This window comes from Pleurodeles waltl, chromosome 3_1 (assembly GCF_031143425.1).
Source record: "Pleurodeles waltl isolate 20211129_DDA chromosome 3_1, aPleWal1.hap1.20221129, whole genome shotgun sequence".
Lineage (NCBI taxonomy): Eukaryota > Metazoa > Chordata > Amphibia > Caudata > Salamandridae > Pleurodeles > Pleurodeles waltl.
Window position 1 is genome coordinate 1,977,744,654 of NC_090440.1, and position 15,258 is coordinate 1,977,759,911.

Genomic DNA, 15,258 nt, shown 5'->3' on the forward strand with positions numbered 1-15,258 from the left:
TAGGGTACTCTAGAACACCTGTTAAAAGGTTTTAAAAAATTAACGCTTTCTGTAGGGTCCACCCACCAAACCACAACACTTGTCCAGTGCTTTGGATTGGTGGACCCCGCAGGAAGTTTTAAAAACTGTTTGCTTTTAATGGGTAATCCTTTGGTGGCAGTAGTGGATTTTGGGTAATGTTGTGTTCACAGAGATAGCAAGACCTACCCTGTGGCCCAAGTAGAAGTTAAAAGCAAAGGTAGATGAGAGATTTAGAGTGGGGGTGATACCCCGTTTGGGCAAGGACCTAATTATAGGGAAGGACTACCCTGAGTTTCCATAACTCCTAGCTGCAACATAAGAAGGTAGGACCCTGAAAGAATGGTTAGGAGAGGCACCTTTAAGAGATGAAATCCTGGATGAGGGTAAGCCTATCTATGTAGTAAAGACCCTGTTGTATCTAAGAATCAACTTGGGTGATATATACGCGTCTCATAGTTGGTAGTTCCTCTTCCCATCAGTAAACAGGTGTTACATTTAGCAAATTGTCAGGCAGGAGGAGGACATTATGGGGTAGAGAAGACAGAGGTGATTTATTGAAGACATTTTATTGACCTGGGGTCTACTCTGATATCAGAAGATTCTTTAGTTCCTGTGCCTTTTGTCAGCTGGTCAATCCACCTAACGGAATAAAAGCCCCATTAAGACCCCTGCCTATTATAGAAATCCCATAGTCCAGGGTCGGGATGGAGCTAGTAGGTCCTTTAGGTTCCTTGACCAGAGGTTATCATTACATTTTGGTTCTTGTGAGCTATGCCACCAGGTATCTGGAGGCGATCCCTCTGACTACAACAGTAGGAGCTCAGGCAATGATAGAATAATTTTCTAGAGTGGGATTTCCCAAAGACCTCCTCACTGACCAAGGAACACCATTCATGTCAAATTGATGGCATAGGTGTGAAAGGTTCTTGGGAACTAAACATATATGGAATTCGCCTTATCATCTGCAAATAAAGAGCCTGGTAGAATGGTACAACCATACCATTAAAACCATATTAAGAAAGTTGGTTTCTGACACTGGAAGTGCTTGGGACAAAAAGCTGCTGTTGGTCTTGTTCACCATACTTAGCCATGTCCAGAGTCCTACTAGGTTCACACCCTTTGAATTAATTTTTGGTGGCCAACCTAGATCGTTGTTAGACATGGCTACCGAGCAGTGGAAGGAGGAGGAAGACGAAAGCCTAGACCTCCTGGTCTATGCAGCCACCTTAAAAGCCAGGATCAACACACTGTGGGTGGAAGTGCGACTAAATTTGGAAAAAGCTCAGGAAAGACTAAAAGCTGGGTATGATAGGCAGTCTAAGAGTAGGGAACTGACTGTAGAAGATAAGGTCCTGGTATTATTGCATTCCTCTGACAACAGATTTCTGGCAAAACAGCAGGGTCAATTTAGGTTTATGGAACAAGTCACACAAGTAACATATAAGCTGTCAGTACCACACGGCACCAGGAAGGGTCAAATATATCATATTAATCTCCGCAAGAAATGAAAGGACCTCGATAAGTAAGGTACCCAAGCAATTCTGCTATATTTGTCACCAACACATAACCATTCAACATTGCCTTTGCCCCAAAGGGACACGTTACCAATAGGGGAAACGTCAAGCTAGGGTCTCATGTTAGCCCCAAATAGGAAGAACAAAACCAAACTGTGATAAAGCACTTTGGGGATGTGCTGTCCGGAAAACCAGGAAAAACATCTGTGATCCAACATGACAGAGTCACAGATGGTAACCAGGTGGTACGGTTATGACCCTACCATGGTCCAGAAGCATGACGGAGTGCTGTAGAAAATGAGGTAGCCAATATGTTTGCAGATTATATTATCGAGCCCTCCAACAGTGATTGGTTTTTCCGAGTGGTATTGGTCCCCAAACCCGACGAGTCCCTCAAGTTTTGCATTGAGTTTCGACAAGTTAAAAGTAGATCTAAGTTTGATACATACCCCATGCCACAAGTAGATGCACTGATAGAAAGCCTGGGGAAAGCCGAATACCTATCCACCCTAGACCTCACTATAGAGTATTGGCAAATTCCGCTGACAAAAAGTGCTAAAGAAAAGACTGCTCTCTCAACCTCCTCAGGTTTGTATCAGTTCAGGGTTCTCCCATTTGGTGTTAATGGGAACCCTGCAGCATTCCAACGATTGATGGACTTGGTCTTACGCCCACATCACCAGTATCCAGAAGCCTATCTTAATGACATAGGGCCTGATTACAACTTTGGAGGACGGTGTTAATCCGTCCCAAATGTGACGGATATCCTGCCCACCGTATTACGAGTTCCATAGGATATAATGGACTCGTAATACGATAGGTGGTATATCCGTCACATTTGGGACGGATTAACACCGTCCTCCAAAGTTGTAATCAGGCCCATAGTCATTTACAGCCCCCCATGGGATTCAATATCAAGCATCTGAAGGCCATTTTTACAGCCTGCCGAGAAGCTTGACTCACAACTAATCCGGAAAAATGTATGCTGGTAACTGGTTTTATTCAATACCTAGGTTGGCATATCCAAGCTTGTAAAATCATTCCACAGGCAGGCAAGGTTAAAGCCATCAGAGACATTCCCAGACCTACTCATAAAAAGGGAATAACGTCCTTTTTAAGGTTGGTGGGTTACTATAGGAGGTTAAATCCTCACTTCTCAGATCTGGCTTCTCCTTTAATTGATCTGCTACAGAAAAACCAGCTTACCAAAATATCCAACTGGACTAATAATTAACAACAGAGCTTTGACATGTTAAAGGAAATATTGTGTAAGGACCTGGTTCTGATATGTCTAGACTTTGAAAAATCATTTGTCTTGCAAACGGATGCGTCTGGCAGGGGCCTTAAGGTGGTCTTGTATCAGTCAGATCTCGATGGCTTACTACAACCTGTAGTGTACATTAGTAGGAAATTGCTACCCCAGGAGGTACACTATGCTACAATTGAGAAGGAGTGGTTGGCCATTAGTGGGCCATGGAGGCTCTCCAATATTACTTGTTGGGATGCTCGTTTGTCCTGCTCACAGACCATGCCCCTCTTGCTTGATTGGTCCGACATAAGTATACTAATTCCTGCATTCTCCTGTGGTTCGTAGCTCTCCAACATTTGTCCTTCCACACTCACCCTCAGGCAGAGAAGTTGCAGAACTCTGCTGACTTTCTGATGGTCTGTGGACTCGGCTAGGCCCGTATGGCCCTTCCTAGATCGGAGGCACTGTAACTAGGGGGCCGTAATGACGGGAGGAGACGCCCTCATGCCCACTGCTGTCAGCCTGAAGAAAGTCATGGGCAGCATACTAGCTGTGAAGCTGACCACTCGCCCTGGTGAAAGATATGGGGCGGGGAGAGAACGAGGGGGTTAAAGCCCAGAAGAGGAAACAGGATGAAGATCCTGGGGAAGAGAAAACGCTCCCAGGAACAGAACAGCGTGTCAGCAGGATGGCGAGGGGAATTAGACCGGGGTGCGAGGCACAGCAAAGAGCAAAGTGGAGAACCAGGAAGACCCACAGGAAAGAGAAGATGGGAGGAGCTGCAGCAAGACTAACCTGACTCAGGGAGAAGGCGCTGAGGCCCAGAACGCTGCAGCTCTGACTTGGTGGAGCCGTGGCCCAAAGCAAGTACCAGGGAAAATATTGTCTGTTTTGATGTGAGCGGTGAAGAGAGGGAACCTCGAAGGGTTGTAAGGTTCAGTCTGATGGTGACAGTAAGTTGGGCAACAAGGCTTTAACTTCACTGGGGCATTTAAAGCACTATTTGTTCGGGGACCAGAGGGTACAGAAAGCTTCTAGACTATATATGTTTTCTTCTGTACTGAGTTTATTTTTTTATGTTTACTTCTTTGTAAACCCACACTCCCTCCAGAGAGTACCTCATGGGTGTTGGTGATGGGCTAACTTTGACCTAAGATTGCTGGACTACTCAGGCCATTTATTTGTTTTGCCTTCCCGAGGGCTACCCATGAGTAAAGCGATAATGTGACCCGAAGATGTTGGCAGTTGCTAGAGAACTCCATCCCACTCCACATGCCTGGAGGAAGCAGGAAAACTCCTATGCTTAAACACATTTTTAATTTCACATAAAGAAATAAACGACTTATACTTAACCTTGCCTCATAGTCATATCTGACAACCCATCACACAGAGTAAGGAAACACAATAATCCACCATCTTCGATGGGGCAATTGATAATGTTGCTCTGCGCCTGTAGTTAGCTTCCTGTGAGGGGGCTCTGGGAAGAAGCTTTCTGCCTTTTGTTCTCTTAAGTAATGCTGCATTAAATGAGCCAAAGTCGAGCAGAATGGATCCATTTGTCCTTGATAGATGGAATGCTGATCAATGCAAACATTCACCCCCGGTCACAGATCTGGGTTTAATCCATCGTTTTTTGGCGCAACATGCCACCCCTGTTGGGACCCAGCCATATGCAGATCAGTCTTGACCCTGCTTCCCATGGGAAAAGTCCAACTCGAACCTCCAGGCCAAGTCCTCCCTGGACCGGAAACAAGCATCCTGAGACCAGTTTCGGGGTATCACCCCTCATCAGCCAGGCTAGCTTGAATCCAGTGGCACAGTGAGCACGGGACCCACATCTGGGCATATCCTTTCCACTTAGAGTGACAAAGCAAAAAGAACAGATGATGGATGTAATGATGAACAATATCACCAGATACGGCTGTGTTCAAACTGAAATGGCATGGCGACAAAAAAATTATGGATTTAACCCAGATTTGTGACTGGGGTGAATGTTTGATTTGTATTTGTCTCCCTAAGTGGGAAGGGTATGTCTAGACGTGGGTCTCGTGATCGCTATGCCATCAGATTCAAGCTAGCCTGGCTGATGAGGGGTGAAACCCCAAAACTTGTCCCATGATGCATGCTTCTGGTCCAGGCAGGGCCTGGCAGTTCGGGCTGGACTGATCCCACAGCGAGGAGGAGCAAGACTGATTTTCAAATGGCTGGGTCCAAACTGGAATGGCGGGGTGAGCAAAAAAAAAAGAAATGATGCGGTTAACCCAGATCTGTGACTGGGGGTGAATGTTTGATTTGTTCAGCATTCCGTCCATCATCTCTTCTCTTTGCATGTGTAATTTGTCAGGCATGGATTGTTTGATGTTCCCAAAGGTGTGGCTCAGCAAAGGCGGGACTGGTGATGGACCTAACTAGATGGCCCATCTTAGTAAGGTCTTTGGCTAATTGTTCTGGTCAAAAAGCAAAAAACACAGTTATTGAACCTAAGAACTCTTTTATCTTATTAGGATCCCCAGAATAACAAGAGCCTGTTGAAGACACTATAGGAAGGTCAGTGGCTCTGGCAGTTAATGCCTGCATCAACACCAGGTTTTCATCACATAAGTGCTGACGTGCTATTGTTTGCTCTTGTAATGTTTGAGACAAGCTTGTGAAGAATCCATTGGACTGCCTTTGATCTAGTCCATGTTAAGTTCTTTACTTTGGGATCGTTGGTCCCGTAACCTGTTGAGGGCTGGGAAGCGAGGTCACATCTTCTCCAAATGGGATTGCTAGAATAAAGGGGGACTCCTTGCAAAAGCCACTATGTTGTCCATGCCTTTAGAACAGACTGCCTGGACAACAGGTACCTTCAAGAATGAGCCCAAAAGGAGAAAAAAGCCTAAAGGCATGAAACGACTCATGGCTGAATTATAGCTTTAGTGTTCCTCGGAAGGTGTTCCAAAGAAAAGAAAAGAAGAGAAGAGAGGTGGAAGGCAAGTTGCGTGAAGAGACTCACTGGATACTGAAAAGAAAAAACTAATCTAAAAGGCTGTGAAAAAAATGTTGTTCTGTATTGCGGCACAAGCAACCCATATTTGCAGTCTCCTTTCTACCCTGGTAGAAAGCAGCTATCCTATAATTCCTGTAGCCTTCATCTTAGTTTGCTAAATTCAGATGGAGGAAACAACAATTCTTCACCCAAGTACAAACATAATTTCCAGGAAATCATTTCAGTGGCCTCCAAAACGCAGACAGGCCCGTAGGACTCTATGATGCTCCAGACAAGTAACTAAACAGCGCTTTTGTAGCTGAGAAGTATTCCCTGGGTAAATGAGTTGCAGCAGTGAGGAAGGAGTCTTGTTGCCGACTCATCGGGCATCATTTGCACGTCTGTAGGTAATTTTCTGCACTGCAGCATCCAAACGCCTGACACAACACAGGAGACTACTTTTGCAACTCTTCAAGGACTAAAGTAGACCAATGTGTACTTGTCCCAGACATTGTGAGTAGTACCAACCTCTAAGAAACATGGAGAAGCAGAAAAATATTGATTAGAATTGATCCCATATGTGGCGGCACAGTTGATTTGTGGTGTGTACGGGTACTTCAAAAGCACAGTAGTTGGAAAACTTGGTCAGGCTCAAATATTTTAGATTTGCTACTGAAATTTGAAAATTATTCACCTATAACCCACCACTATTTTATAAGCAACATATCTATGACCAATAATTAAATAACATTCTGCTCAAATTTAAGCTTGCTGGCAGTAGGCTACCACTCGGGCCCTTGCAAAGAGGCACCATGCATTTCAGTATCAAATGGTGGAACCTGCTACTAAATTCTGAGACTAGAGGCACTGAAGAGAGGGTGGTAAGAGGTTTATGCCATAGCCCTTTTAAATCCCACCACTACCACCTCCTGGTGGAAAGCAGCCTAGTTAGTTAATCTCCAAGACTCCCTTAAACCTGGAACATAGAATCTGTCACCCCTGCAACCAGGAGAAATGACTAGACCTTTAAAATATAAAATATAAAAGGTGACAGGCTTTAATTTATAATTTGAGTCTATGACACAGTAGGCCAAGGACCCACATAGGGGCTTAGCCCAGCACGTAGAATGTCTCGCTAACAAAAACAAAAAAAGTGATGAGTGAAGATGATTGAATAATCTCAGTCACTGGTATTTACTTGGGTCACCATCCAGTCCTTCATTTTTAAATCTTTTATATAAGCATGTCCACTGGGAACACTCACCCTCAGTGGCCATGAGGGTACCCCAGGAATTTCTAAAAATGCATGTGCTTGGTACAGCCAAGAGAAACCTGGGGTGTGTTATTAGATAATTACTTTTTAATTCAATAAGACACAAGCCCAACAAAATGGGGCTTCATGGAAAAGACTGGTTTCTAATGAATTCTATGTTAGCTCAGCCAATTCTCTTTTGGGATGGAACCCCAAAATAATTGCCAAAATATTGACTGATATAAATATTGTGTTGTAAGTATTTTTTACAGAAATGCTGCTCGAGTAGAGTTAATAATAGAACATCTACACCCAGCGGGGCAATATTTTTGTGAACAATGTGTACGATATAATATTTATGTCATACAGTATTTCTCTAGATATTTTGGACTGTCCATTCCCAAGGAAAATATAAATATCAGAATCAAACTTCAGATTCTATAGACCATTTGTTACTTTAGTTGAGGCCTACATATTTGCATTTTTTACACACAAAATATATATCAAATTTGACTTACCTCCCCATGTCTCAATATGAAGCTTTCTACACAAGATATAGAAAAACAGCAGTATCATCTGAGCGTACTGTGATATGGTGTTAGCACAAGCCGAACCCCTTAGGGAAGGAAGAAAACGATGTTTTGCTTATCTTCAAATCCACTTTTTACACATGCATGTTTTAATAACTATTAGTATTTAAGGTTTACATGTAACCATAAGACTTCTTTACAGTATCATCTTGTGGCCCCTTTAAATCAGATGAAATGTCAATAGCCAGAGACTCAGCAGCCACATCCTCCCATGTGCTCCCTCCCTTAGGGCCTGAAAGGACTGAAAAGTGGATAGAATCTCAAAAGTTTAGCTATTACACCTTCTGTCTTGCATGGGATAGGAACATAATCAGTTTAGGAAAGAAACTAAAAGAAATTCACCCAAAGAATAATAGACAGATGCGAATGAATTAATTTATTTTGGCAGCTAACAGAAAGCTCAGAACAAATTCTATTTGTTGCGGTGTTTGCGGAGCTACAAGACAGTTGCAGCTTTTCCACAGAACAGAAACCTTTTGTCAGTTTTTCCCTGAGCAGTGGAAGGAAGGGAGTTATCAATTGTACTATTTAATAGAACTGACATATTTTTACAGTCCTGTTGCCATTACCCCTTTTGTTTCATTCTGGGTGATATGAGTAGATGTCATATGTAATTATCTAGTTGATTCAGTGGATGGCCTAGGGGTCTCTTTTTAGGTCTGGCCTTTTTCCCAAAATCACGTTTTTTTCAAACATTCTCAATATTGTATATTCATACACACAAATACACACACATACATACATAGAGTAGCTTTGGGACAGTGATCGTGGCCAAGTTGTCTATTAAACTGTAATTTACATTTTTGTTCTGGCTACCATAAAATGCAACATGGGGCAATGTGTCTGCCCATTTCATCTATTGGCTTACCTCACTGAGACTAACAGCATGTTGCTTGATATACAATATGCATGCCCCTTTACATAATAGTTGCTTTTACTGCCAGGGCTGTGAGCCAATATGTCCCTTGATTTATGTTAGTGAAATGACTGATAATAACACCTTAGCATGTGTAACATCTTAGAATATTCACCATTCAGGATTGTGACAGAGATTATGCATGCTGGGAAACACGTCTCAATTTCTCTAAAACTGCGCAAGTCCTCTTACCTATTGCTGTTTACTCTTAGTCTGTGCACGTGCAGTAGATCAAATGCACAGTTGCAAACACTGAATAAGCTCCACCATTAACGTATCTGATGCCTATGTGCATGCCATAGTAAAACCTCCCTTTTTCAGGGTCAAGCCTGCGAGTGCATGCGCTAGCGCATGTGTCTTGCTTGTGAGACTCTTTTGTGTAGAGTAAAGGGCTTGGAGCCCACCTGTTGCTCACCATTTGTTGGATTGCGTGGCATTCTTCTTTACAGCCTCGTAATTTGTCACTGCAGGCCTGGCATAATTTTCATTCCTCTTTGTGGAGCAGGGACCAAGCACTGATTTATTTAACTTAACTCACTGCTTCCGACATGACTGAGGTACTATTTGGTTCTTTTCAACTTCTGGTGCCCTGCAAACAGAAGGCTTGTGACTGACAAAAATGTGCCTAGCAGGACAAACAAACTTGCAAAGTTTCAAGTTTTAGAACTAACTTTCTTTTATTTTGCCAAGCCATCTTCTCCCTCTTTGCACTCATGTTTTCTTTTGTTTTTACTTGTGGCCACTGTTCTCAAAAGATGACGATTATCGTGTTCTAAATATTGCAAATCAACATTGTTTCTTTATTAGTTGTAATTTATAAATTGATGCTTTAACACATAATCGTGCAGTACACCCCAATCCACGCCACTACAATATGCCCCACCTCAATCCACCCACACCAGTCCATTACACTCCAATACAAACTGCTCACCCAAATTCAATCTACTCCAACCCACTCCATCCCAATCCTCCCAACCCACTCCAGTCTAATCTGCCCCACTCCAATTCAGCCTTCTCCAATCCAAAACAATCTGTCACACTTCAAAACAAGCTGTCCCACTCCAATCCGCCCACTCTAGTCCGCACCACTCCAATCCAAAACAATCTGTCCCACTCCATTCCACCCCACTCTAATCTGACCCAACCCAATCCAAAACAATACGCCCACTCCAATGCAACCCTCCTCACCACAATCCACTCCACCCCACTCCATCCCAATTCATCCCTCTCCCATCCAATCCACCCCACTCCAATCTAATCTAAACAACACCAAATTAATCCACCCCACTCCAAGCCATCCTAATACAATCTCCCCCACCCCAATCCAAAACAATCTGCCCCACTCCTGTCTGTCCCACTACAATCCAAAACAATATGTTCCACTACAATCTTCCCCACTACAATCCAAAACAGTATGCCCCACTCCAATCTGCCCCATTTCAATCCAAAAAAACCTGCCCCACTCCTATCCATTTCAATGTGCCCCACTCGAGTCTGCCGCACTCTAGTCTGCCCCACTCCAATCTCTCTCACTTTAATCCAAAACAATCCGCCCCACTCCACCCCGTCCACTCCAATCCCAAACATCCCACTAAAATCCAAAACCATCTGCCCCAATCTAATTTGCCCCACTCCAATCCAGTCCACCTCACCCCAAACCACCCCACTCCATTCCAATTCACCCCACTCAAATCCACCAGAATCCACCCCACTTTAATCCAGTCCACCCACACCAATCCAATTCACCCCAATCCAGTCTAGTGCAATTTAACCCACTTCAGTCCACTATACCTCAACCAAGTCCAATCCACACCAGTCCAATCCACCCACTCCGCTGCAACCCACTCAAATCCAACCCACTCCAATCCATCCCTATCCAAACCAATCCACCTACTCCAATTAACCTCACTCCAATCAAGTCCATCGCTGCCAATCCACCTTGCTCAATCCAGTCCACCCACACCACTCCAATCCATCCCACTCATTAAATTCTACTTTAATCCACCCCACTCCAGTCCACATTAATTCACCCTACTCCAGTCCAATCCACCCCACTCCAAACCACCTTAATCTACCCCACTCCAATCCTTTCGACCCCTGTTCAGTCAATCCACCCCACACCAATCTAATCCAGCCCACACCAATCCACCCCTCTCCAATCCAACCCACTTTAATCCACCCCAACCCACTCCAATCCACCCCACCCCACTCCACCCCACACAATCCACTCCACCCAACTCCAATTATATTGATTCTACAGCAATCCAGTCCACCTCACCTTAATGGAATGCACCCCACTCCAATCCACTCCACACAAATCCACCTCACTCAACTCTAATCCACCCCCTCCAATCTACCCCACTCTACCCCAATCAAATACACCCCATCCCACCTCAGTCTACTGCACTCCAGTGCAATGCATCAGCCTACCCCACTCCAGTTCACCCCAATTTGATCCACCCCATGGCAACCCAATCCACTCCAATTTAATCCACCCCGCTACAATCCACCCCACTCCAATCCACCCCATCCCAGTTCAGCCCATCCCGCCCCATTCCAGTCCAATTTACCCCACCACAATGTGATCTAACTCACTCAAATCCATCCCTTCATCCAATCCAGTCCACCCCACCCCACCCCACCCCAGCCCACTACACCCAAATCCAATCCACCCCATTTCAATCCACCCTACTCACTCCAATGCAACACACTCTACTCCAGTGCAGCCCACTCTACTGCAATCAAACCTATCCCACCCTATCCCAATCCATCCAGCCTGCCCACTCCAATCCACCTCACCTAATTCAATCAACCCCACTCCAATCCAGTCTAATCTACCCCACTCCAATCCACCCCACTCCAATCCATCCCACTCCAATCCATCCCACTCCAGTTCAATCTAATCCACCCGACTCCAGTCCAATCAAACCCACCCCACTCCAGTCCAATTCACCCAACCCCTATCACTTCATTCCAAACCACCAACCCAAATCCAATGTAATCCACCCCACTTGAATTCACCCAATCAAGTCCACCTAATCTGATTTCAATCTACCCACTCCAGTCCATTCCACGCCACTCCAGTCGATCCACCACACTTTATCCCAATTCACCCCACTATACTCCAATGCAATCCACCCTCCTACCTCAAACCACTCCAACCCACTCCACCCTATTCCACCTCACTCCACTCTACGACACAACTGAACTCTACTCCACTCTACTGAATTCTACTCCACTCTACAACACTCCAACAAATCCACTCTAGGACACTCTACTTCTCCACTCTACTCCGATGCTCCAGGACACTAACTTTTAGCCATGCTGAACAGCAGCCACACTGGTGTACAACTTGGCAAAACACACTGCCAATGCCCATAGTTGTTGTATAGGCAAGACCTATTGGCTTTGTCAATGCTTGTTTCTTCGCTTGTTCCCTCTTTCTTTGGTTTCTCACTCTCAGGCTGCTTTAATGTGTGTGAGAAGGCAGGATGGATTTGAAGCACGCTGTAAATGTGGTGTTTATTGCCTCAGTCTATCTTTGGAGAGCGAGAGTGAAGTCGAAATGTCTGAAGGTCAGCTGAGCTGGTTTGTGGGTATGGGTCACAAGCACCGCAGGGGGACGTCAGAATCAATCATTAGCCTCCAAAACGGTGGATAATCTCTGTGGCCGACTTCATTCCGAGTAGAGCTCGTTATCTGCTATCCCGACGTGACATTGTATCTACAGCGTGCTTCAAATCCACCCCTCTTATTCACATACCTTAAAGCAGATCCCTTGTTAGAAAGCAAGGCCGCCGGCTGAAGTAAGTATCAGCATCATGCTCACCGCTTAAATCCTAGAACACACCTACTCTCCAAGACCTCTATGAACCGCACGACTAGATGAAGACCCTCGTACACAATCCCAGGGTTGAAATATATAGACGCACTGAAGGAGTTCTGCTTCTTTACATTCACCGCAACAAGAGATTATGAAGTTTGCAATTGCATACCCATGTGCCCCCCTTCTCTCTTATTGTCCCCCTTCTGAGACTGACCCTTAATGACTCTTCAGCAAACATGCGTGGCCCTAGGAAACACTTTTAAAACCAGCCTTTGGGCCTATGTATTCCTTTCCTTCCCCTATTGGTTCCATGTCAACCATTATTGTACACTAGCAAGTACACAACTATCTTTCCCGCAAGTGTGCACCACGTGAGTTAATTTCTATCACAGTAAAGGCTTCAGTTTTCATATGCACCATTTATCCATATCCAATATGCTTTAAAAGTGAATTATGCTGATAACGCATTAAGTTGTTTAAGTTTTAAAATGTGTTCACTTTCAATAAATCTCCGTGACTCTTCCCACTTAGGCTACGACCCATCTGTGTACCTTGGGGAAAATAAATTTTATGTTCAATCATGCGTGGTTTTAAGTATACCCTCTTTATTTATCGTTTCTTAATGGACCAAGTTCAGTTGCAGTTGCTGCAAGAACAATAGCCACCTAAATAGAAGCAGTGGCCAGCTCTGGGGTCTCCGTGCCACCTCCACTCAAAACTCTAGCACCATTTTCGCCAAGTCTCTACGTGGCACATAGGAAGGGCTGTTCTCTACCATGTTGCCATACTGCTGCTGTCTGCTGCGAGATCTTAATGATTCTCCACAAAAAAAATGAGAATCCGCAATGGCTGAAGTTTTTCACCCTCGAAGTCACGAATCTATCATCAATATATGCAGTGCTTAATTTGTGCTTGTTGTTTCCGGTGCGGAGCACCGGCACTTATTTTTGAGGGCCGGCACTTATTTTTCTGCCTCAAGCATTTACTGCGAGCAAAAGACACGCATGGGAAAGACGGAGGAAGAGAAAAGCGAAAAAGCGTCACAATGGGAGAAAGCAGAAAGCTGCAGGAGTGAGCTGAAGGGGCATGGAGTGGCTTTGAAGCTTTGAATGGATTGAATAGGGCTGAGATGGTTTCAGAATTACGCTCCCTCAGTATTCCGAGCTCCCACATTTAATTGCAGCAGCCACGGGTTTAAGAGGAGGGCTTTGGGCACCTGTACGTTTTTATTTACAAATTAAGCACAGAATATATGGATGTGGTAAAAAGTGAAAGCATATGGTGTTTCAGAATTATTTAGAAATACATTAAAATGCCTCTGAGACTAACATATGGGGCATGGATATGTTTTTCCAGCCCTATCAGGGGTGTGGAATTTATTAAAATATCTACTTGTCCAGGGGACAGGTTGCTTCTCAAATCTACTTGTCCTGTAAAAAGATCTACTTGTCCCTTTGGTGCCATGTAGTGTGGCGACAAACTATGGCAGCAATCTCATTATGTAAGAGCTCTGATAATAGCCTCTCTGATTATGCCAGGGCTACTACCATAGTAGGGCTTGAATACTTGCAGTTTCAATCCCTACTGTAGCAATTTCCTTGTTTTGCTACCTTTCTGCAGATCTGCATACTGGGGCTGGAGGAAGCAGTAAGCAATAGTTCCAGGGCTGGAATGCATTCGAGACTGCAAACCTACTAACCTGCATGCTTTAAAGATTTTCACCAGCTTCTCTCTAATATTTTCCCCTATTAAGAAAGGTTGGACATTTACTCCTGACAATGGCAGAATTAGAACTTCTTCCAGGGTTGGGAAGAAAGTGGCTGGAGGGAAAATGAACTTGCAAATGCTCAATAGATTTTCACATGAGCAAATCTACACATGCTTATTTACCCATGCTAAAATACAATTCACAAATATTTTATAGGGGTACGACATATACTATGGTGCACTTTTGTGACTTTCTTTAAGAATTTGGGGCCACATGTAGGTAGGTTCAGATTTGCGACCCGCAAATCCGAATGTAGGATGGTGTCCCTGACACCATCTGTGATTCGCAAGGGCTTCGCAAATGCTCACCTCATGAATAATCATGAGGTGGGTCACAATTTGCGACCCCCTTGCGAATGGCGGCCCTCACAGGGATGATGGCCTGCTGGAGACAGCAGACCACCATGTCTGTGACTGCTTTTCAATAAAGCTTTTTTTTTTTTTTTGGTAATGCAGCCAGTTTTCCTTAAAGGAAAACGAGATGCATTACAAAAACGAAAAATGAAACGTTTTCGTTTCATTTTTTCAGAGCAGGCAGTGGTCCGCAGGACCACTGCCTGCTCTGAAAAAATGTTTACAGTGACATTCACAATGGGGAAGGGGTCCCATGGGGACCCCTTCCCTTTTGCGAACGTGTTAGCACCCATTTGAAATGGGTGCAAACTGCGATTGGTTTGCGCCCGCGTTCGCGGTCACAAAACAATCCTACATTGCACTGCGAGTCGCAATTAGGAAGGGAACACCCCTTCCTAATTGCGAGTCGCAAACCCGTTTTGCAATTCGGTAACCAGGTTACCAAATCGCAAAACTGGGTTTGTGCATCGCAATGTGCTTTTTGCACGTCGCAAACAGCGAAAGTCGCTGTTTGCAACATGCAAAAAGCTACCTACATGTGGGTCTTGATCCCTAATTAGGTCTGGTGTTAACAAAGACATTTTGTTTTTATTAAACTTCTATTTCTCTCTCTTTCGGCTGGTTTTACTGTGAGTGATCGCATTCTGCTCTTCCACAAGGAGCATATTGGCACACAAAGTAGTTTTGTTCAGTGTCAGGAACTACAGTGGCAATCAGTGACGTAACAAAACTGGAGGGTGCCCCTTTGCAAAGGACATGGAGGAGCCCCCTCTCCAGACTCACTCAGGGCAGAGAGCATTC

General features: G+C 44.5%; 1 protein-coding gene across 1 annotated transcript in view; it reads right to left on the reverse strand.

Moving 5' to 3' along the window:
- The window catches only part of LOC138285878 (multidrug and toxin extrusion protein 1-like), a 679,999-nt gene that overhangs the window by 148,092 nt on the left and 516,649 nt on the right, over positions 1–15,258 (reverse strand). The window contains exon 8 of the mRNA XM_069226370.1: positions 7,523–7,620. Coding sequence (XP_069082471.1) covers positions 7,523–7,620 — 98 coding nt within the window. The remainder of the gene's footprint in view (positions 1–7,522; positions 7,621–15,258) is intronic.